Source organism: Pieris napi, chromosome 15 (assembly GCF_905475465.1).
Source record: "Pieris napi chromosome 15, ilPieNapi1.2, whole genome shotgun sequence".
NCBI lineage: Eukaryota > Metazoa > Arthropoda > Insecta > Lepidoptera > Pieridae > Pieris > Pieris napi.
Genome location: NC_062248.1, coordinates 4,947,157 through 4,972,743, shown reverse-complemented (window position 1 = coordinate 4,972,743; position 25,587 = coordinate 4,947,157). Strand labels below are relative to the sequence as shown.

At 34.8% G+C, this 25,587-nt stretch overlaps 1 protein-coding gene across 2 annotated transcripts in view; it reads left to right on the top strand.

Annotated features, from left to right (window-relative positions):
- Positions 1–251: 251 nt before the first annotated feature.
- The window catches only part of LOC125056785 (T-box transcription factor TBX20-like), a 40,076-nt gene continuing 14,740 nt past the window's right edge, over positions 252–25,587 (top strand). For both annotated transcript variants that reach the window (XM_047660073.1, XM_047660072.1), the window contains exons 1-2: positions 252–632; positions 3,217–3,502. In XM_047660073.1, the coding sequence (XP_047516029.1) occupies positions 404–632; positions 3,217–3,502 (515 nt within the window). In that variant the 5' untranslated portion in view covers positions 252–403. The remainder of the gene's footprint in view (positions 633–3,216; positions 3,503–25,587) is intronic.

The window sequence follows — 25,587 nt, the reverse complement described above, 5'->3', positions numbered from 1 at the left end:
GCATCAAGTAACAAATACTTTGATAGGATCGACTCACCGTTTAACAAGAGGCTTTTCAGTGCGGCGGTGAGCCATTTAGCGAAAATAGTTATCACGCGGAGAAAAACTCGCGAGAGAGAGGACGCGAAGTGCCGCCAGTGCGAAAGAGACGGTGGATATAAGAAAGAAATAATAAAAAGCGTGGTCGAAGTGTGGTGGCGTAGGGCGGGATGCAGGCCCCTCCCTGCGACGCGTCGCCGCCTCGGCGCTACTTGACGCCTCAGTCTGAACCACAGCGCGCTATCTCGCACGCGCGCTCGCCGTACTACCGCGCGTAAAAAGTTTGACTATTACCGAAACTTCGCGAACTATGTTATTTTAGAGTGGACGTCGCATCGTTTCAGTGTATTGGTTATGATCTGTAATGGGATGCACGGTCGGTGACGTGTGGGCCCGTAGCCGGTTTCCTGAGGTGGCCAGCTTGATGCTGCTTCAAGGTGAGGGCCGTGAACGGCCAGTCATGGACGAGGAATGCTCTGCCCGGCCCTGTGCCACTGACTTTTCTATTGCGGCTATTATGGCAAGAGACAGGCAGGAGAGACGAGAGAGACGAAGACATAGAGATCCTAGAGAAGATACTTTGACGCCATTAGGTGAGTCTTGTTGGATGTGAGAAATAATAGGAGTAAAAAATAAACTCTAAAGAAAACACAGCAGCGTCTTTCTAATAAAACATCTTCGTCTGTAGTAAAAATTAGATACAAAATGAAGTTTTAAAATTATTATAAGATCTTAAAATTTCTACATTAACTTCCGTTTCCGATTTCTTTTCATTTGGCTTTTCTTGCCATATATTTCGATCTTATAATCGAGTTTATATTTTGATAAGTATAATAAAAATATTTTTATGTTGTTTAGCACTTAATAAGTGTTAGGGTGTGCAGGCCTATTAAATACCTAATTACTGTCGTAGATATTAACTTGTGAATTAAAGTCAAACATTCTTTCTTCAAAATAAAAGAATTTTTGGGATCGCAAAATTAAGGCAAAACTATAGTTAAATTTAATAGGTTCATAGGTCAAATCATGACGGAGATTATTATTATAATATGAAACTAGTTTACCAAATCTAGTAAGATATAAAAAATATAATTATCTAAAATTCTTGCCAATACGAATATTAAAATAACCAAATTTACAATACAAAATAACCAGAGCTATACTTCGACGATTTATTAACTGTTTTCCGCAGACAAAATATTAATTCAAGCACATCCAAATAATTATTTCGAAGTCGAAAAATAAAATAACTAGAGAAGTAGAATTTTTATATATTTATAAAGTAGGTATATTTATTCCATTTACAAAGATTGTGTAAACATTTTAAAGGAACATTTGATTTACGAAACAAGTGCAAGTTCTAAGACTCAAAAATTTCATGAATTCGTTTTTGTTCAATAGATTTTGTTGATACTACACCCCATGTTTACCCCCAGATTAAGATGAGACAAGAGAGAACCAACTTAAACTAATTTCCTATAGAACGACTTTATCGTTATCATAAACGGCTGTACAGCCTCTGATGGACTTTTGCCTACGCAAGTATCTTTCGTCATTGCAATCTCGTGCTTCTTGAGGTCCCTGAAAATCCCACCAAAGCAGCCTCGGTCTACCGGGTTTCCTCTTGCCACCGGGTTCTGACTTCAGTAAAGGCCGTTGGTCATCCGCCATTCGGTGTACGTCCCAACCATTTGAACCTGTTGCATTTTATGAATTAAATCAAATATTATTTTACGAATCTATTTAAAAATATGGCTACTTTAAATATGGCATTTACGACTTATTTCCGGAGTCAAAATTGTATAATTAGATGTAAAAAGACTGCAATTATGTATTCTATACGATATAAATGTTGATTTCAGTTTAAACGTTAATTACGTTTAAGTTCTCTAGATTTTATGGCAAAACAAACTTAATTATTTTACATTTTATTTAAATAACTCTTAAAGATATATATTTAGTTGAATTTCCATATTAGAATCACTTTAAGTGGAACCTTGACAAGTCGACAGCCTCCAAAAATGTTTTATTCCTTCCCTTGTGGCCCCAAAACCTCCATTACTCGAAATCTCACAATAATCAGTGATTCCCTGCAACCCGTTTTAGTACACATTTATCAGTCCCATAATATACATTTTAACCTAATTATGTCTAAAATTTGAGTCTTATAAATTAAATCATGTTTTTACCTCTGTAATTTCAATTTTTAATTACTTCACCTCTAACTCAAAATTAGTTAAGAATAAATCTCGTAGAAGACAAGTCAAATCAAAGTCCGCAAAAGTCAAATCCTCCTTAAGTCGTAGGTACTTATAACTCGAATTTTGTAGCGTCTCCCTTGATGTTCGAGTTATAGAGGTTCTACAGATATTCATTTTACATAATAAAATGTAGTTTAACTTCAAAGTATTATCCCACACTTCATAATCAATTATGAAGCAATATATTATAATAATTATACAAGGCATATTGTAGAGTAAAGTAGTATTAATTATTAAGAGAATTTCGACTTTTTAAAATTTTTATTTAATATTTGTAAGTGTATCAAGGTAAACGGATAAAATGAGTAAACAACCTTTTATAATTTACGCAAAAATACAACCTATTAAAAATATTCGTAGGTACCTATAAAAAACCAGTGGTACAACCTTACAAGATCTGAGCCTCAGATTTCTGTATATGTTTCGTGTTCATTTGTTTTTTCTGATAGGCAAGTAGGCCTTGTGTGTTTGACACACGCCGTTGATTTTTTGTCTAAGGCAGGCCGGTTTCCTCTCGATTATTTCCTTCACCTTACGAGCGAGTGCTATTAGTACTTATTGAATTAAATATCTTTTTCGTCACTATCTTTATGTATTAGATATTTAGCCTTTATTAAGCCAGTGTTTATTTTACGCTGAATAAACAATTATTGCGAATAAATAATTTCTGAAGACAGTTTTACTACAATGCCCTCTTAGATAAATATTATATTTCAATTTAATAAATTAAAATAAATTAAAAGAAAACACTTTTTAACCGGATTAAAGTTATGTATTATTATAAATTTACAATTATTTTAAATTAACCGACGTTTCGCGTGCTTTACAGCGTGGTCACGGTGACTATACGGTGAAATAAAAATAATTTTTAACGAAAGTAAGACAACGGAACCTATACCTTTTAAATTTATTACAGAAAAATTCGTTGATGCCACCGCCTCAGCGTCTGGATCACCATCACCTCCTCTACCCGAATTCGACAGAGATTCCCCCGTTGATGTCTCATCTACGTCAGAGGCTGGTTCCATGAGCGGAGGTCCTGGTGGCTCCAGGGCTCTCTCCCCAACCCCAAGAAACCCCTTGCTCGCCGAACGATGGTCCAGCGAAGAAATGAAACACATACAATGTCATTTAGAAACGAAGGAACTATGGGATAAATTCAACGAATTGGGAACGGAGATGATCATTACAAAAACTGGAAGGTGAGTGTTTTTTCAATGTATTTCTTATTCCAACTGAGTCTAAAGTACAATAATAATATTTATTTTATAAAACCGCAATGTGTGTGACTAGTACGGACGCTAGTTCCGTATTTATTAAAATTTCGTTGCAAGTATATTTAAATATAGTACAATTAAAATAATTAAATTAAAAGAAGGCCAATCGGCGGCCTAATCGCTTTCGAGCGATCTCTTCCAGTCCCAAAACAGTAATAAGGTAACCACCTATAGTGGTTACCTTATTACTGTTTTGGGTCACTAGACTACTCTTCCGTGGTACCAAATACCACATGTTTAATGTTAAATCTGTTTTATACAGAGGAAATAAATAAAAAGAAATTAAAAAGCTAAGAAACGTTTTGCCACTTGTCATTATGATTAATTTAATAAAACTTCATTAACTAAGCGTTAAGTAAACGCAAATTTATTGTGGGAATGTGTACTTACCAAAGACAGTATTGTTATTATCTAAAGGCTTTTTCATTAGCTCACCTCTTTACAAATGAAATAATGAATAACCAGTTGTAAAAATAAAATCAGTAGCGCTACAACCTCTTTAGGTCTGGGCCTCAGGTTTCTGAATCTGTTTCATGGTCATTTTTAAATCTATTACGCAAGTAGGTGATCAGCCGGTTTCCTCACGATGTTTTCCTTCACCGTTCGAGCGAATGTTAAATGCGCATATAGAAAGAAAGTACATTGGTGCACAGCCGGAAATCGAACCTACGACCTCAGGATGAGAGTTGCATGTTGTAGCTACTAGGCCAACACTGTGCCTGTAAAACTTGTAATTTTTAGCACGAAAAATGTAAAAAATGTAAAAAGCACGAACCTCAATTAATAACACTAAGACTCGCAGTCAACAAGTCAAACTGTGATCGGATCCCATTACTTAACTGTTCAAATCCGCATATATTTTTATATAATTTTATAGTATATAAACAACAACTAGGTACTTTGTTCATATGCTATTGATTTAGCAACGACTTTATATAGTGTATGTGAGTATATTCTGTACATAGTTGAGTGGAAAGTATCTCGCACGTCTATAATCCAATGTAATGTAGGTAATCATCAATATTTATGGTCTAGACATATTTAAAACCCTGGTAGGTAAAACATATTCCGATAGTTTAATTAGAATTTTGTGTTTAGCTGACGGTGGTAGGTCAGTGGTAATCGGAAGCGTGTTTGTAACGAGACGAAGGCTATACACGATAGCCGTTATGGTAGGTGGTAGGTTTTCAGTGGTGCGAGGCATGGCCGTCGCGCCTCGGGGCAGAACAATGGGCAATTGCCCAACACTGCCCGCGATCGAACAAACGGAATCGGTGTTCAAATCGAGCTAATTAGCTCGAAGATTTTGTAACACTGTTAGATGACTCTTTATAATTGTGTGGTCCATTTAACTGGTGGTTTATTTCTGTAAACTAGTCGTCACTTGGTAAACACTAACAATCTCAATGATGAAATTTTAAAAGGGAGCGGAGAGCCTTGAGTCCTGTGGGTGTCTGTGTAAACGGGAGAAATAGGAGTGAGAAATAGTTGTAGGTTTTTGCTACAATATCAGTAGCAACAATTTCTATGAAGAAATTTTAAAGGGGAACGGGGAGCCTTGAGTCCTGTGGGTGTCTGTGTAAACGGGAGAAATAGGAGTGAGAAATAGTTGTAGGTTTTTGCTACAATATCAGTAGCAACAATTTCTATGAAGAAATTTTAAAGGGGAACGGGGAGCCTTGAGTCCTGTGGGTGTCTGTGTAAACGGGAGAAATAGGAGTGAGAAATAGTTGTAGGTTTTTGCTACAATATCAGTAGCAACAATTTCTATGAAGAAATTTTAAAGGGGAACGGGGAGCCTTGAGTCCTGTGGGTGTCTGTGTAAACGGGAGAAATAGGAGTGAGAAATAGTTGTAGGTTTTTGCTACAATATCAGTAGCAACAATTTCTATGAAGAAATTTTAAAGGGGAACGGGGAGCCTTGAGTCCTGTGGGTGTCTGTGTAAACGGGAGAAATAGGAGTGAGAAATAGTTGTAGGTTTTTGCTACAATATCAGTAGCAACAATTTCTATGAAGAAATTTTAAAGGGGAACGGGGAGCCTTGAGTCCTGTGGGTGTCTGTGTAAACGGGAGAAATAGGAGTGAGAAATAGTTGTAGGTTTTTGCTACAATATCAGTAGCAACAATTTCTATGAAGAAATTTTAAAGGGGAACGGGAAGCCTCCAGTGCTGTGGGTGTCTGAGTAAAAGGGAGAAATAGGACTGAGAAATAGTTGTAGGTTTTTGCTACAATATCAGTAGCAACAATCTCAATGAAGAAATTTTAAAGGGGAACGGGAAGCCTCCAGTGCTATGGGTGTCTGAGTAAAAGGGAGAAATAGGACTGAGAAATAGTTGTAGGTTTTTGCTACAATATCAGTAGCAACAATTTCTATGAAGAAATTTTAAAGGGGAACGGGGAGCCTTGAGTCCTGTGGGTGTCTGTGTAAACGGGAGAAATAGGAGTGAGAAATAGTTGTAGGTTTTTGCTACAATATCAGTAGCAACAATTTCTATGAAGAAATTTTAAAGGGGAACGGGAAGCCTCCAGTGCTGTGGGTGTCTGAGTAAAAGGGAGAAATAGGACTGAGAAATAGTTGTAGGTTTTTGCTACAATATCAGTAGCAACAATCTCAATGAAGAAATTTTAAAGGGGAACGGGAAGCCTCCAGTGCTATGGGTGTCTGAGTAAAAGGGAGAAATAGGACTGAGAAATAGTTGTAGGTTTTTGCTACAATATCAGTAGCAACAATCTCAATGAAGAAATTTTAAAGGGGAACGGGAAGCCTCCAGTGCTATGGGTGTCTGAGTAAAAGGGAGAAATAGGACTGAGAAATAGTTGTAGGTTTTTGCTACAATATCAGTAGCAACAATTTCTATGAAGAAATTTTAAAGGGGAACGGGGAGCCTTGAGTCCTGTGGGTGTCTGTGTAAACGGGAGAAATAGGAGTGAGAAATAGTTGTAGGTTTTTGCTACAATATCAGTAGCAACAATTTCTATGAAGAAATTTTAAAGGGGAACGGGAAGCCTCCAGTGCTGTGGGTGTCTGAGTAAAAGGGAGAAATAGGACTGAGAAATAGTTGTAGGTTTTTGCTACAATATCAGTAGCAACAATCTCAATGAAGAAATTTTAAAGGGGAACGGGAAGCCTCCAGTGCTATGGGTGTCTGAGTAAAAGGGAGAAATAGGACTGAGAAATAGTTGTAGGTTTTTGCTACAATATCAGTAGCAACAATCTCAATGAAGAAATTTTAAAGGGGAACGGGAAGCCTCCAGTGCTATGGGTGTCTGAGTAAAAGGGAGAAATAGGACTGAGAAATAGTTGTAGGTTTTTGCTACAAAATGAGTAGCAACATTCTCATTGACGAAATTTTAAAGGGGAACGGGAAGCCTCCAATGCTGTGGGTGTCTGAGTAAAAGGGAGAAATAGGACTGAGAAATAGTTGTAGGTTTTTGCTACAATATCAGTGGCACTGTGAGCATCGCACTCGGCGACGTTATCGCTACGACGTAAATCACCGCGACAGCTCACCGATCGTGACAAATTCGCTAACGCGGCCTTTGATAACACCTGCCGCCATTTTAGAAATACGCCTTATCACATTTATGACTTTATTCATACCTCATGATCAAGAAGTGTATCATGGTTTATGTATATATGGCGTTCACCTCTGGACAAAGGGTTATCTGTCAGCGTAATTAATTTAACTGTGAAAAAATAGGCCATAAACGAAATCCCCGTCACAAAGGGATAATTTGCCACACGCGCGCTCTGCCCCGTCGATTAGCATAAATCTCGCCAACTAACCGTCACAAATGAACGTTGCCTTACTCAAAATCTGCGTGGCTAAACAAACAGCGGTGGGCTGTGGGACGTGGGCTGCGGCTCGGCGATTCGCACGACGTTCGCGTCGCGTCCCCGTGACGCGGTGACGAAGCGCGACGAATCGCGGCCGTCGCCCGCTCATATAAATCAGCATTATCTCGCAAGATAGCCACGGCCGACCCCGCTAGCTCGTGTCGTTCGAAAAAATTAATGGCTCGGAAAAACGATTCGCTTATGAGGGATCTTTCAATGTAATTGAATTGTTCCACTGAGATCTCATTGTCGCAATGTTTTGCTGAATCAGGTGCTTTCGATATTACTTGCTGAACTTATTAATCAAGAACTTTCTGTAGTAAACTGTCGTTGTTTTGTTGCTAAACACAAAGCACATAAAAAGTATCAATATAACTATGTACTAGTATATGTGTAGTACAATTGCACTGACTGAGTCTAAATGAACACGGTGCACTTCTTGACATGCTATATTTTGTTATTTTTCTATGCATTACTTCTTTCATTAAAAAAAATAATGGTGGTCAGATTTCTGTACCTGTTTCGTGATCAATTGTTTTTCCTAATAGGCAGGCGATCAACCTTCTGTGCCTGACACACGTTGTCGTCTTTCTGTAAGACTGATATGGGTTTCGTCGGGATCTTTTTCATCACCCTACAAGTGTTAAATACGTATACAGAAAGGCTATTAGTACCGGGAATCGAACCTACGACCACGTCTGCTATTATTTATACATATTTGTGTCTTCAGACAACTGTATTATAACTTTAGTACTGTTTTATTTCTTGTTACTTTATACTCAGAATCTACTAAATAACAAAAACTCGAAAATTCAAATCAGTTTTCACTATAAATTCTTAATTTGCATATGGGTCACAATAAAAATGCACACTAGCACGGACACTGCATTCATCCCCATGAGATTATCATAACAGGCGTAATAGAATGTAAATATGTCCGTCTGTGTAGCTAATGCGGTAAGCTGCGTTTTAAAACCCGTCTCATTGTTGCTTAAAGCGATCATTTTTCATCCGCTCAGCAAATATTTTGTCAGATGCAGTTTGTTAAGTAATTTATATATGAATTGGACGATTAACACTGTTAAATAACTAAGCATTACCTAGTAGATTGTTCGGTTTAGTATAGGACTTGAGAATCTTGTACAATATCAGATTTTTTATAAGATAAACCTTATCGTCCCTTTGTCCGTGTGTAGGTAAAGAAAAGTTATACTGAAAACATAAAAACAAACTAGCTAAAATTACTAAAAACATAAACAGTTATTATTTTTATCTTTATTGCCATATTTAACGAATCGCAATAAAGAGATTCAATTTACTAACGTTTAGCTTAAATGTCAAATGTCAATTGTCATTATAGTCTCAATTCAAATTTTTGAGATGCTGTGGTCATATTAAATATATATAATTGAAAAACTACACTGAAAACCCACAAAAACTAATAAATTTACTAAAAATATACAAGACGGTTATTATTTTCATCTTTACTGCTTAATTTAAATAAACGCAATAAAAGAAAGAGATTCGACTTTTGACGTTTAGATTAAATGGCAATTGTCATTATCCATGTTCCCAATTCAAATTTTTGAGATGCTGTGGCCATATGAAATATAGATAATTGAAAGCTCATAGCTCAAATGATATCAAAGAAATACATAGTGGAGATGTCAGTTTGCCAACACATTATAATCACAAACTTGGCACACGACAACTGTCTTGATTTACTTCTCACCACTATCCTTTATATAAATTCACATTTCGATGATAAACGCGAAATATTACGTCGCGACAATATTACAATTTAATTGTTTTCGTGCTTTGATGTTAATGTTTACGACTTTATGAGTATAGGAAACTTTGATGAGAAAGATTCACTAGAATCCCTACTGTAAATAACATAAAAGCGACTATATTATCGAAATTTTATGACTGCGCTGTCAAATTATTTAGATCAACTTAATTTTTCCACATGTTTATTTTGAATTCTTCAATTGTTTTATCTATTGTCTATATCGTAAACCTGCATAATTGTTGCAGTTGTCTGTTCTAGACAAGTTGTGAGGGTCGGAAATAAAATAAATTCGTGCAAATAAAATAAATTGTGATAATATTCGTCGCGCTAGGTGCACCGCGCTTACACGTACGTTGCAATTTATCGCACTCGTACGATAATTGTTGATATACGATCGCGATCCGACACTGTAATTGTCAACGCTTAATCTTCTAATTGGCTCGCATTTGCCAATGCCAGCGTGTCGCCTCGATTCGCGATAGTCCGCGATTCGAAAAAAAAATGCACCTACCATTTTCGGTTATCGTAAAGCGCGATCCCGCGACGCCCATAAAAGTTGCGAGGAAGAAAAGCAATTCGCGACGCCAATTTCGAGAACAGTAAAAAGTTCGTTTCACAAGTGCAACTTGAAACGGCGTTTAAGAGCGAAGCAGGGCGGCGCCCACCCGGCAGGAAACAATTTGGTATTTTATCGGCGGTGAGGAGGCGCGGGTGACCGTATTGCTGATTTATATGCGCATTAGTCGACTCCGCGAGGTGAACGCGCGAAATGCAAGTGAACATCGCTACGTGTTAGATTAACCTATCGTTATCAGCTGGTGATTGTCTGCTTTCTCTTATGTTCGCTACCTATGTTATAGTTTGGTTGAGTGGTATGTAGACTTATGTAAATTTTCACATAAACAATTTTATTCGTTTCAAATGTTTTATTTTTTGCTTTCCAAGAAAATTGTCACGTAGTTTTTGACGTAACAAAACATCAGTTCAATAATCGTATTAACGGAAATCTTTTATCAATATTAATTTGCCGAAGCCGCGTACAAATTATTTGAAGAAGTCTATTAAGTATGAGGGTGTGCAATTATTTAATCATAAAGCGTAAAATTCGAAATATTAGCGCGTTTAACCAATTCAAAAGGGCATTAAAGAGACATCAGAATGAGCCTAGTAGACTAAAATTGGGACGGCTGATGGCGACGTGTATCTCGTTCGTATATACATATTAAGTTTCTCATGTAAATAAAATACATTCTTTTTGTATATTAATTAATTAACTGTTCTACTAATCCAAAATTAAAAATCCAAATAATAAGTTCATACAATCTAATTTACTTAAATGAAGGGAGTTTGCGGAACGCGAACATTGTTTAACTCGTTCCAAGTTTAAATTGAAAACGCCAGAACTCCTTAGTCCGAGTCAAATTTTGAACTTTGCCGCTGAATTGGAAATTTCTTTATAAATATCTTATTACGTTTAAATTTTGTGTCACGCCGCCGACACTAATTTTATTCTTGAGAGACGGCGTCGTGAGGGTGCAAGCCCCGGTGTAAATGTATGCAAACGGGAAACGCGATGTTTGAGCTGAAAACGACAAAAGAATTGGGGGGCACAGCGCCCCCTAGCGACGTTGACGCGCCGACACCGCCCCTCTAAAGAGCTCGCTGTCTCATTGCAAATTCACTTTACTTTGTGTCTTATTAAGAGATTAGCTGTCACTCTACCCGCTTTGAATTTAATTTTGTTAAAATACCATTTCTAAGACAATCCTTTTCTTTGTGCACATTTTAAATATGTTCATAAAACAAATACTGTTCATTACAATTGTATTATTTATCCACGAATCGATAATACATATATGCCTTAAGTAAAAGCTCTTTAATCCCATCGGCCTATTCCTTGTGAACTATGAAAATCAATACTATTAAATTTACAGGCAGAAATTAAGACTAAATCTTGTTTTAATCCCGTTGGTTTTTGTTACCTTTAAGTGTCCCTTGATATTAAATACAATTAATGTTTTTTTTAATAAGCAATTAGGTACTATTTCTAGCTGCCTATTGTTATAATTGATTCATAAAAAATGCAATCTAGGCTATGTGAAGAGAACACATGCCTTACTCGAAGAGTGATTCATGTAAATGTACCCTTAGCAAGTCGGGCTAATCTGCCCCCCAACACCCACAATATGGCGAGGGGAGACAGGGCGCTACCGAGAAAACGTGTAAACTAATTATGTACATTTTCGTAGCCAGTTATTTACATAACCCCGCTTTCACCGTGAATATTTCATTTCGTGTGACATAATATGACATCTGCTGGTTTTGTTTTCAAACTTTTAATTTTCGTATCACCCCATATGTAATGATAGGTTGTTTGTAAACGTTTTGGGAGTAAATTGACAGACACTTTCTACTGCATTTTTAAATACATTTGGGGATTGTTTTTGATAGGGTAAAGTGTGGGAAAAATACTGATACAGGTCATAGACCCAATTTGAGCATAAAAACTGCGTATGATTTTTAATTTTTTTTTATAAGAATGTAATTTAAAAATTGAAAAATCTTTATTTAATAATATGTAACATTTTTAACAGATATATATAGAGCCCCTGAACTAAGTCTAGGGAGACCTGTACATCAGGGTACTCCGCTCTTCCAATGGTATAACGAAATCGTAACTTAACAATTTTTGAAACTAAAATACTATATTATAAAGAAAAATAGAAATCTAAGACTAATTACAAAACTTAGGATATAGGTTTACATTGTTGAGATTTACAGAAAATGAATGAATTAATAAATTGAAGAGACCCTTCAATCGTAGACGGATTTTGTACTAAATTTAGTGTTTTCACTTTTATCATCAAAATATGTATACGAAATCTATGAATTATGATTATTTAATTATGTGTAGATATATGCTTGCGGTTAACATAAAGGACTATACCTATATAATATACATAGTAGTTATTAACCTAACTTGCAATAAATAGTCTGGAAGTAAGATTGGTTCAAACGGGAATCATCATTCCTATATTTTACTACCTATATCTCACTTAATACTACATTAAAAATTAACTTTCTAATAGGTAGTAACGTCATATGTTTTAATGAGGCCAGTATTCAAAAAGTATGTCTATCGAAAAATTTAAAAATGGAATATCGTTTTCGCGGCTTGCAAGTATTAACAAGTGAACGTAAAGTTTGGTAAAGGAAATATCAGGGCATTCATCCAAGTTTTAATACACACAGTTCACGCTTATTTATAAATCGTCTTAGCTGGAACTAATTTATGGAAGTAAGTACGCGGAAAATGTTTATTTACTTAGTCCACCCTCCGTTGACATCCGCCGTATATACGCTTATGTAACCACATAATCACTTGTGTCAGCCATTATTTGCATTTTTATCAGGGCCGTCTTAAACTAGGCTGGGGCCATTGGGCACACAAGAATTTGGGGCCCTTTTGGAAAGTAAAAAAAGCTAATTATAATAAAAAAAATTACTAAGTATATCATTAAATACTGTAGGTATGATATATTATGTCATTAATGATATTAGAATGCTGCTGGTTTTTTTCGAGATTTCTATTGAGTCTTCTATTATATCCTTATTAATTAGTACAGTAGGAATAGGCGCAGTTATCGTTATAATGGCGTAGTATATGTCTTGTAAATACCTTCTGATAAATTTTTTTGTGTAAAAAGTGTAATGTGCCCGACAAAAATGTTTTGTGAATAAATGTGGGAGAGAAATTGTCGGTCCTTCGGGGCCCCCTGAGAATGGGGGCCCTGGGCACGTGCCCCGTGTGCCCTTATGGTGAAGACAGTATTGATTTTTATTATATACCGTGTGTTATAAATAGATTACTGAAACGAATATTTGCTTCATTTCTAATTTTTAAGGCATGTTTATCTATATTTCGGAACTGAAACTTATAAGTCGTGTGTTAGCCACGATAGCAGTTAGTCAGAGTCAGGAGGCAGCTTTTTGAGCTTTTATGTTCGGCGGGAATCGGGCTGACTGTGTTAAACGCCACGTACAAAGCCGTAAAGTAGGTATTTGAGAGTTGTAATTAGTTTTAAAGTACCTTAAATAAAAATAAATCAGTGGCGCTACAACCTTTTTAGGTCGGTATTTCTGTTTCTGTTTCATGATCAATCTAATAGGCAAATATCAGCCTCCTGTGCCTGAAACATGCCGAAACAATATGGCGGTTTCTTAATTATGTTTTTCCTTCACCATTCGAGGAATGTTTAATGCGTACATAGAAAGAAAGTCCATTGGCCAGGGATCAAACCTACGATCTCAGGTATGAGAGTTGCACGCTGAAACCACGAGGCCAAGTTGAAGTACCTTACTCAGTGATAAAATTCATCACATTTAAAGAAAACACGTTTTTACCGGATTGAAGTTATAATTTACTTCTATCCGGTAAAAACGTGTAATTAAAATAGGTTTGAAAATATTTTTGGCCTATTTACTGTAGGTACAATGGTTTATGCTAGATCACTTTCCAAATTTACGAGTCTAAATAATCTAAGACAACAAATTAAATAAATATGTAGCTACCGTAAATTTACAATAATTTTCCATTTTCAGGCATATTAACTGAAACGTTCTTCGAGTAAATATGTACAAATTAGTGTCATTCCGTTTGATGTTCGTTCAAAGAAAACTGTTTGATGTAACAGAAGCATTTTATTGGTAGATATACCATGGTCGGTCGGCTGAATGTGATTACTGATTAAATTTGTAATAAGTATCGGACTTTTCATATATTTTTTGTGTTCTATAAAACTGTAATTCATAACTTAAGTATCAAGAGATTCCTCACAGTACGCGCTAAAATTATTCAGGATATATAATATTTATATGTACACCTTGGGTCACATCATATTATCAAAGTTTTTATTAAAAATTTTCATATCAGAACTTAATTAAAAAAACACATTTTCATTTTTTATTATTTACTATACAGAAACATTACTATTAGCTTACATATGGCATATAAGGATTTAAATAATTAACCCCCTTATTGATAAATGCCTTAAAACTTTTAAACAGTAAAGTTTTTTACCGGTAAACAAAATTAAGCGTGAAATTTAAAAAATCTCCAAATTTATGCAACTACGGAAGCTATTAAAATACAATATGGCCGATGTTTATGATAAGCTTTCTGCAGAGACCATTTGATAAAAAATGTAAGACTAAATTGAATTAATACGAGTTAATTAATTGCTTGGATATCGAAAACGGTTCAGCTTTAATAGCAATGTAAGCATTTTTTAACGGAGCCAAAAATTTTCTAGTTACATTAATATCCTTTGGAGAAATCCATTTTCGAAATTCAAATTCCGCACATATCGCTATTCTGTATTAACGCTGTTAATCTGCTTCACTGTTCTCCCAAAAGCGATTGATTTTCCGATTTAAATGTTAAGTTTTTGTAACGCGCGATTCCAAGATCGTGACAGCAGTGCTACGTACAGAGCACTGTATAGAAATTCCATTCAATAACACTTGGATCAAAGTCGCTACTGCTATTAAAAGTTTCACTGCTCTGCACTGCCTGTTTTAAGTATCTGAAGAGAAATCATTTCTTTAGTACTCATAATTCGTATCTGAAATCCTTAAATAAGAAAGTTAGTAAATATATAGTGAAGCAAACAGATCATAAGAGCGTGATTATTTATAAACTGGCCAGTGTTGTACATGTATTTCTTTGTTCCTCCTGTTCAATGTTTAAACTGAATTTTAGCTTAACGCCACCGAAGAGATAGCTTGTATATACCTAGTTTCCTATGTTCCACATTATATGTACATGTCAACGTGTGGAGGCGACGTGCCCTGAGCTAATGTCGTCGGCTTGACGCTAGGGGGCGGCACGTAGCCAGTTAAAACGGAACATGTCAACGATAGATAACTTGTGGAAACATCTCTTGATAAGAAACCGGGTTTTATATAATTTGATTCAGTCACTACTAAAGCATACACTGTGTTTTATCGCTAAGAAATTATTGAAGAAATATCTATTTGGAAACAAATTTAATAGTAATAGAACATTTATTACTTATCTTATACGTCCATAGGATGGTAATTAGTTTTAGACATTATAGGCTAGCTTAGTAAAGTTTTATTACGGTTAAAGTTCTTAATTATATGCAGGTATATGTATCCATCCATAAAGAAAAACATACAAAACTAGATAAACACTAACTACACAAGTGCTTAAAAGAATGAAATAAATTTTTTGTAACCTGCCTTGCGATTCTTTAACTCACTTTTCGAACACACAGCGGTTTTCGCAGCGGCGGTCGCGCTCAAATTAGTCGTGAAGCAGTCATTTTTCGATTTGGCATTCTTATAAACAAGAAACTACAAGCTCCCTCCACTTGTCAAGACGTAATTTGAAATTGCTTAACAGAATACCATGAGATTCCAAAAATGACGTGAGTGACGAAGGGAGCGTTGTTAGTGCGAGGTGAACTCACGGATTAACAGAATCGCACGGCAGTATAAAGTTCGAATACAAATTTTAAAATCTTATCTAATATCTTTATTCTCAGATATTTTAAAGTATTTTTTGTGCTTGTAAAAATAATACAATGCGTAGGTAATGAATATGAATAACATTATAGAATATTTCCATTAATTGTAGATTTTTACTTGCATAACACCATAATCAAAATTATTATTATATTTATAATAATTGCATTCTAGATATGCGTGTGAACACATTTCACACCGGCGTTCACTCGAAGTGAAAACATTCTAAGTATAGACTATTAGTATCTTTAATAATATGTTCATTTACAAATGACGCAACACTCAGTTTGCGAAAGAAACTTAATTATTACCTCACACTTGGCGATAATGACTCTCGAATCTTTTATTAAGGCTTTGTGTCTGTAATGTACTCAAAATTAATTAGTCTGCTAAAATGTAGGAAAACCAAGTTTTTTTTGTAAGAAACTACTTTAAATTTAAATATTACTTTAATGATTAAAAATCTATGTACCTTTATATATGTAGACTGTTTTAGACTTTGTTATTTAGCCTGTGCCTTAAATGGACTTTAGTAGTTAAAATACGAAATACATAAAAAGTCTATCTTGTCATTTTAATTATTTATTCACACGTCGAAAATAATAAACATACAACTCAGTAATTAATCGAATAGCTGAGTTCAATGGGGGGCTTACTGGCGGTGCTAAAAGAGATCTAAAAAGTATAAAATATTTTGCAAAAAAAATTGGATAATTTATTTAGAAAACTGGTAAAAGACTTGTAATACGTTAAGCAATATTGTCAACAAAGTTTCCGATTTCCGTGTCGACTTAAGGAACTCCTCACAGGTGTACCATAGTAAACGATTACGTGACTAAATTGCGGGTTTTGCGGGCATTAACGCGGATTCGGGGGAAATTATTTCGACACGTTCTTGCTTACGTTTTTCACCCGTGTAACCTAAAGTTTCTTTTAGTACAATAGTAATGTAGCAATTACCTGGCTACAAGGAAATCGTTCAGAATGTTTAACATGTTTAGGCAATACTGAATGTTTTAAATATAAAAGAATCATCATTCATTGAGAATAAGATCATCAATAAGAACACTCTTTCGTATACTTTCTAAATCTCATTGGTTAACAAATCGAACATTCAATTTCGTAGCTAAGTTCACTTTTAAAGATATCCAAATTATTATAATTAAATATGTCTTTACATGAACAAAAATCGCTGGTATATCTAAGTCAGGACCTAAGTCAGGTGATAAGCAGACACAACCTGGTACCTACAGTAGATTTTCTCAGAAACAAGAGAGTATTCAAGTCACCTTTATTTTATCAACGTACTAAAAATATTATTAAACTTTGTATACAGTCTAGTGCAGTGTTCTTCGGCGTGTGACTCTCGTCCCTGAAATCGTAGGTTCAATTTCCGGCTGTGCACCATTGGGCTTTCTATGTGCGCGATAAATGTTCGAACGGTGAAGGAAAACATCGTGAGAAAACCGGCTTTGCTTAGTCGACGGCGTGTCTCAGGCACAGGAGGCTGATCACCTACTTGCCTATTAGACTGACAAATGATCATGAAACTGATACAGAAATCTGAGGCCCTGATCTAAAAAGCTTGTAGCGCCACAGATTTTTTGTATACTGTCTAACTAAAATTGCACGCATAGGTAATTTAAAAAAAATGGCGCTACAACTCGTGCCATTAGTCTAAGATTTCTGTATCTGTTTCGTGATGATTTATTCTTTCAGTACACACGCCGTCGACTCTTTTGGGTCTGAGGCATGGTTTCCTCACAATGTTTTCCTTCACCATACGAGCGAGTGTTAAATACGCACATAGACAGAACAGTCTACGGCCAGGACTTAAAGGCCGGGCCTACTAGGCAGGCACAGCTTAGCCTTGGCTAACAGTGCTAATATATAAATATATAACATTTACATTAAACTAAGAAAATATCAGACTGCTTAAAGGTAGACAAAATTCAAGTTTCAGACTAAAACGAGAGCCGAATGTGGCATGCAATGTGACACCATTAGTACAGTGTCGACAATAAAAGCAATTCCACGCGGAATTTCGCGCAGTGCGTCGCAAATTCCAACCGTCTACGCCCTTTGAATTGTAAATCCAGAATACAAAAAGATTCTTAAGTCAGGCTTATAAATTAAAAATAAATTTATTTTAGTTACAACCGAAGTAAAGAGTGAGGACATAATAAATTCATTTTAATACAAAAATTATCTGCCAATTATTGAATGTTATTGCTATCGTAAGTATATAAAAGATTCTTCATCGGTGATAACATAAAGTAGAAGCTCACGTTCTAGCATCATTGCTCTCTTCCGTTGTTCTTGTTCCTGTGTTCGTTTTTCTTTAAAGACACGGAGACCTTTGTGTCTGACGCACACCGGCGATCTTTGGTCTAACAGATGGCGCTGTGTTGAAAGTACCAACGTTTCACATAAGCTACAATTTAATGGCATTACCACCAAAAAAGAATGGTGGTCCCCATGACTGGTGTTCTCCTACCGTTTCCCTTGAATAGGTTACTACTATGTAATATAACTAAAACCTTAGCCACAGCAACGCTTGGCCGGTCTGCTAGTGAGTTTATATAAATTTACTGAAATAAGAATTACTGCTGAAGAGGTCGTAAATCTTATACCCATGCAGAGGGTAGTAATGGAGTGAATCATAAGTTAAAAATACTTTATCACAATCTTCATACATTCTTAACAGACTTTAATATAGACAATAGACATATAATTCGAATCGTAAATAGGTTAATATCCGTTAGTCCGCAATTACAAGCAACCATTATAAATTTACTGTGTAATTAAAGTACGCATGTTTAATATTTGTTTAAAATCACTAATTATTTCACCACAAATTAATACGTATGCATCTGCGGCCGTGGTTTTGTTACCTTATAATTTTCTAGTTGTGTCAACATGGCGTTTGTTTTATGAGCTATAATTGGAATTGCATTAAACATGTTATACAATTATGGAAATTTTACACAATATCTTACATGCTCATTGCCAGTTATTAAAGTTGCAAGTTTAATTATAAAGCAGTGTTGGCCTAGTGGCTATAGCATGTGACTCTCGTCCCTGAGGTTCGATCCCCGATTGTAAACCAATGGACTTTCTCGCATTGAACACACGCTCGTACGGTGAAGGCATATCGTGAGTAAACTGCAGTAGACCCAAAAAGTTGACAGCGTATATCACAGTAGGCTGATCATCTACTTGCCTATTAGAAAAAACAAATCATCATGAAACAGATACAGAAGTTTGAGGCCGAGGATGCATTTGATGCATAACCTAAAGTTACTCTTTCAGTTGAAATGTGAGGTTTTATTTTTGTTAGTTAAAATAGATATATAAGACAGGTTTAGCTTCATTATATATGTTCATGGATATCTCAACATTATTCCTATAACTAATATTTTTATTCCATATATTTATATATGTTTTATACATATGTGCGGATCAGAGTCTTGGTTAATTCGTGCAGCGGACCGAAAGAAGATAATGTGGTGTTGGAAGAGAACGTTTTTTGTAGGAGAATTCTCACCCAACGAACCACGACTGTCAACTATTTATAAACGAGTGCTCAGCTACTTTTGCTATGGTATTATGTTGTCAGGTATAGTCTCGACTCTGGTAATGGTAGGAGAAGTCGGGTTTGATAGTCTACCAGTAGTTCTAACCAAATTAAGACAGGCACACCTTCAGTAATGAAGACTACGAAGTAGAAGAAGACCAACTTTAAGCTCTTTAAAAGTTGCATTTAAGAGTTGTAAATCTATGAGCATTCTTAGTACATTTACATTAATCATAGGATTGACAAAATGCAAGGATTTGAAGCTAAGACCTCCCAGGAAGAACAATATTTCACTATGCGCCAAGCCTCGCCACGCCCAATCAGCTCATTAAGCAACTAACTCTCATCAATCTTTCACGCATCCAAAAAAACCATGAATTTTGAAACGTCAAATATAGAGCTTCAAATTTCACAAATAGTTTAACGGATCGTATTGATGGGAATAAATAATATGTTTCAAAGGAATAAATATGTTTAAAAGGAATAAATATGTTTAAAAGGAATAAATATGTGTAAAAGGAATAAATATGTGTAAAAGGAATAAATATGTTTAAAAGGAATAAATATCTTTAAAAGGAATAAATATGTTTAGAAGCTGGAGAATTAATTCAGAATGTTTTCACTCAGAATTTGGTAGATTCCACTAACGGAGGAACGAACCCGTCGCTTTTCTAAAAGTTTTAAAATTCCATGCTATAATATTCACTAGCCATTTAATCTATTTAATATAAGGTCCTTTTTATTAGTTCTAATAGAAACATTTCCAAAATTAAAAATCTATCTTTTGACTACATCAAAGCTCGCCACAGATTACACATCGAATAACAGATTAAAACTATTGTTATACATATATAGTGTTCAGTTGGTTTATTCCGAGTTAATTGTTTAAGTCAAAATATCCGAATCTTTGGATAATCTCAAGGTCACCGCTGAAGAATGGATGTGTGAATTAAATTCCAATAAATCAACTCTAACTTTACGTCATGCTTAGAATGATTGGCAGCCCATTTTCCAATAATCTTATTACACATGGTAATTTGTCATCGCGTACAGCCCGGACCGCCCAGGCTCATCAGGACCAAAGACATTACTCAGATAAATTAGTCAAAGTGAATACTAGGTGTTATTTTCATACTTGTCATGACACTAGAGCGATGTTGGTCGAGCCAGGTTGGAAGTGGTTAAGTTTAAGTCAACACAAAGGTTGTGAGTTCAAATCGCGGCTAAAACATCGTGAGGAATGCCTTAGGAGTTCAGACCTTTCGCTTATTATGTAATGCTTTCAAGGGGAAGGTGATTAAATTTTTAAAGGCAAAGTGCCTTTCTAGCGTGGGAGAGAATTTAACGAATTATTATTAATTATATCGCAGAATTATCGAGCAATCGACACTACCAATATTATGATAAGAAATCCGAGGAGGCTGTAGCACCTTGTTGTTTTAGACTTATATATATTAAATGTGTTTTAATCATTTATTTAAATGTTATTACAATGATTTCCACCAATTATGTATCACTGTTTCAATTAATATTCATCAAAATAGAAAATTATTAGAGAAACGTACCTTACGAAACCTAATTTAACTAACGATTTAAATAATAATCAATGTTTAACTTTAAAAAACACCGGTAGTAATTAAATAGAAATTTAAACTTCGTCATTAGTTGAAAGTGTAAAATTACTCCGTCAATCGAGTAGGCGACGAGTCGTAACCACGTCGAGTTAAACAGACAAGGATGCCCCGTATCGAATGCCCCGGCGCATCCATCACAAATCCACGCACCATATCGGCAAAATGATATCTGTGCCCCTTTTTCTACACAAAGGCACCTGTTTATTGCCACCACATTACTCTGCTATAAATTATAAGTATAATATTTTGCTTCGGTAGAATATAGGTGAGCGTATTTCACACTGTTTATTTTATTTCAGTAGACAATTAAATAGACACGTAATAGTAATTGAAACAAACGAATTATAATTAAAACGTATATAAAGGAAAATATAACTAAATTAAACAAAACTGAATATAAATAATTGAATTACAAAAACTTTTAAATATAAGACATTTGCGTATGGATTAAAGTTACCATAAATAAAATTAAGATAACCATCTATATCTCCCACAAATTATTGTATATATATACAGTACCTATATATAGATAATATCATTGGCTAAGTCATTATTATCGCATTACGTGAATAGCATATCCCTAATTCCATCGAATATACCAACCATAAAAATCTATTGTCGCCCAATGTTCATATGAATGGTAATTTGTCGCATAAAAATTTATAATTTCACCTAAACAATCATTCAATGCATTAGGTACATAGTTCAATGAAATTAGCATATATGTAAGTATTATTTGATGCTTAGGTGACTAAACAATAGTTTACCTCAGTAATTTTCATAAGTATTATCGCTTGACTGTTACATTGAAGACATACCAACGAATGAAGACGAAAAAAGAATTCATATTGTTTTATTTGTCAGATGACGTCTCAAAATCGAAGACGTTCTTTATTCAAATAATTCAATTCCCTAGAATCGTAATTCGAAATTTAAATCACTTTACATTATTACTCTATGGTCCTAGAAAAGAAAGAAAAAGCTTTATGTATAATAAAGTAAAAGTTGATATGTTTTTTTAAGAAATGTGTATGATTTTGTGTGGTCGGTGTTTGTTTCCAAAAAGTCTGCCTAGTTGCAATTTACAGTGTTCTTAGTATTAACTAAAAGTAGGTATAAAAATATGTTTTCCAATGAGTCGGCAATGACATTAGCAATACATAATAGATAGACCACTATATGTACGTTTAATAACCGTATGCGGTGGGGCACAGGGCGGCAGTGACCATAAAATTAACTGTAAGTAGTACCATTATTGGATATGAAATATTCATTGACCAGTGCGGATTGTTGTCGCTTGAATTATGCAGCAGAAATCACTTAGTACGGACTATACCACTAATACGTTGTAATAGCGGGCTTATCATTAATGTGTACAGGCTATATACTACTACTATTTAATTTATTCTTTGATAAAATGTATTAACAATTATTTAGATGCAAATTGCATATTATTCGTTAATTTGAATGTTTAAGTTTTAGAAGGAAAGTTTTATTTAAATTCAGGAGAGTTTTAATAGATATGAGAGAGTAGAATTAGAAAAGGTACTTTATTTAGTTTGCTTTGTTCAATGTGTATTATTTTTACTAAAATAATTGATATTTAATAATACAACATACATTAACACATGTTAACGGACCGCATTGTCGTTTGCGTGTGCAGACACATTTTTTTATGTACTTTATTCTTAGACAATAAATATATTTTCTGAAAATCTTTGGTTCTTTTCTGATAATTGAAACGTTTTATTCATTTATATTTATAAATCTTCTGGTTATAAACTCTCGCCTGGTTTTGATGAAGCTTGTTTAAGTGGATTCGAGACTGTTTTTATTGTATTTAAAAAGTATTACAGGACGTCTGACGGGTCTGCTAGTATTATATATTATTTCAGTTAGGTTTTATCAGTACAGTACATTATATACATGGTTTTGATAAGATTACGTGGCGCTTAGTTAAAACCGCCACATGTCTCTAATCAGCGAACCGAGTTAATTAAATCGCGTTGGCAATATGGCGGTATAATTGCTATTAATAAAGCGCGTTCCTGTATAATTAGACGGTCGCTGATTGGTCGGGAGGACCCTAATCACAACGTGATAACCTTGCACTAATGGCGGAACCTATTTCATAAACTGCACTCATATTTACATCCGGTATCTGTTACCACGAGTTATGAGATAATTTGTAAATAGTAAACTACACTGCGTATTATAATAAAACATGAAAATAAATCAGCGCTACAACCTTTTTAGGTTTGGATTTTTGTATCTGTTTCAGGATCGTTTAATCAATAATTAAACCTTTTTTGTTCTTTAAACATTCCTCTATTTTTACAAAAGATACACACGTTTTACACAGAAACAATTATGTATATTATGTATTTTTTTTCAAGGTAAATCAAGGTACTCTTATAGAGTATATGCCTCCTCCAATTGGGGTCCTCTCTCTCTATCTCGAGCATTTTTCTCCCAATCTTCCCCACCAACTTCTTTGAGCTTATCAGTGTGCTTTTTATACGTGGCTTTTAACTCTCTATCATTCTTATAGAGGGATCCAACACCGCTGTGGTAGCCTGCATGTCGCACCACGTATTGTTAAAAAATTGTTACGCCATGGCTATCAAACTATTTAATCACCTTCCTAGAAGTTAAAGATCACTGCCGTGTAAAGCTTTCAAGGGAAATTCAATTTATTTAGGGAGAGTATTAAGAAAATAATTTTTGACAACAACTATTAACTAACTTAACGGTTCTTATTATTTAGACATCGTTATAATTAATATGACATTTGCATGCCTATTGTTATATGGCTAATTGTGCGGATTTTTTGTAATTAATCAATCTGAGTGTACTACTATGCAAATAAACGATTTTTATTGTTATTATATCTATCCCATGCAAGAAAAGAGCATACTAATTCTAAATAGACCGGCAATGCACTCGCGAGCGCTTTGGCATTGAGAGTGTCCATGCGGTATCACTTAACATCATGTGAGCCTCTTACCTGTTTACCCCCTGTACTATAAAATAAAATCTATCTATTTATACAGTTGGGTTTAAGACGTGCCGGTTAAAACCTAGGTTGGGCCTAGATCTGATAAAGCACGTCGAATAAATTGTATCCAAAATGTATGTGACCCATATTGATACACTTAGAAAAGGGTAATTATAATTAAAGAGAGTAATTAAAACCGCGACTCTTATAAATGAATTATGACAAGGATTCATGGTCTAATAGTATGCAATAGTGCGTAGAGGAGATTCATCAAAGCCGTCACGCGGGAACAATGATTGACGAGTTCGCACCTCGCTCCGTGCCGCTAATTAAGACGACATGTGCATGCGCACCCATGCAGCCCGCTTAACGATCAAGTATGCAATATTTGTTTCAAATGTCATTATAATTGTTTTAATTTGTAATGAAATTCTAATTAACTATTCGTATGCTATCTCAAGATCTTGTTTTGCGATTTGATGTCATTATTTTTACAGGGAATAATTGGCTATAGATTATAAATTATATATTGACAATGACAGTTGACAGTTAACGATAAATAAATACAATTTTTCTAATAAGAGCCTATCTATTAAAAAAATATGTAACGCGATTGAATCTATGTATAATAAATAAAAATATATTTATTTACATTTTATTATAAAATTACATCAGGGGCGCTATACCCTTTTTAGGTCTGGGCCTCAAATTTCTAAGAGGCAAGCAGGTGAACAGCTTTCTGTGCCTGATACACGCCGTCGACGTTTTCCTTCATGCGCACATAGACAGAACCTCCATTGGTGCACAGCGGGGTATGAACCTACGACCTCAGAGATGAGAGACTCACAATAAAGCCAACACTGCTCCAATTATTTATTGTACAAATACAATATATATACAAGTATCAAAAACAAATAGGAAATATACTACATACAACGCTTTTAGCTATTTCTTCCGGGCAACTTTTATAGTTATAAACATATAGTGAAGGTATTATAATTTTACACTATAAAACATAGCAATTATGTTAAAGTTTGCCTACCGTCCCAAAACAAGTGTTTCGCCGGTGATCGAACACAAAACCACTATAATTTCAAGCCAAGAGGCTTCTTACATAGCCTACATTAATAATGAATTCAAAGTGGACTCACAGATCAGCGCAAGCGCAACTAAACGAACATAAATCTTGTTAATGGTATTCTTATTTTCGTCCTCCCTGAATCTTGTTCGCTACAGGAATGAATTTCTTAAACGTTTAACGAGAGAATCTATACAATTTGAAAGATCCTAATATATTTTTGAACTAATTTTTTTGTTCGAATATTTACTGATGTGGTCAGTTCCTTCCTTAGCTATTGAATTTGCTCCAGAATGATGTAATAAGAATAATTTGATAATTTAATAATATATGATAAAATAATATAGGAATTGGGTTGATATGATTTATAATAATACTATGTAAAGGTAAGAATAAAAGAAGGCCGTTTAAAGGTAGAATACCTTTTAATTGTCAAAGACTAATTTGCACGCCAATGTCTGGCTGAATATGTGATGATTGGACCACCATAATATTTTTGTACCATTTACCATTCTTGCAAATTAAATATTATTAATATAAAA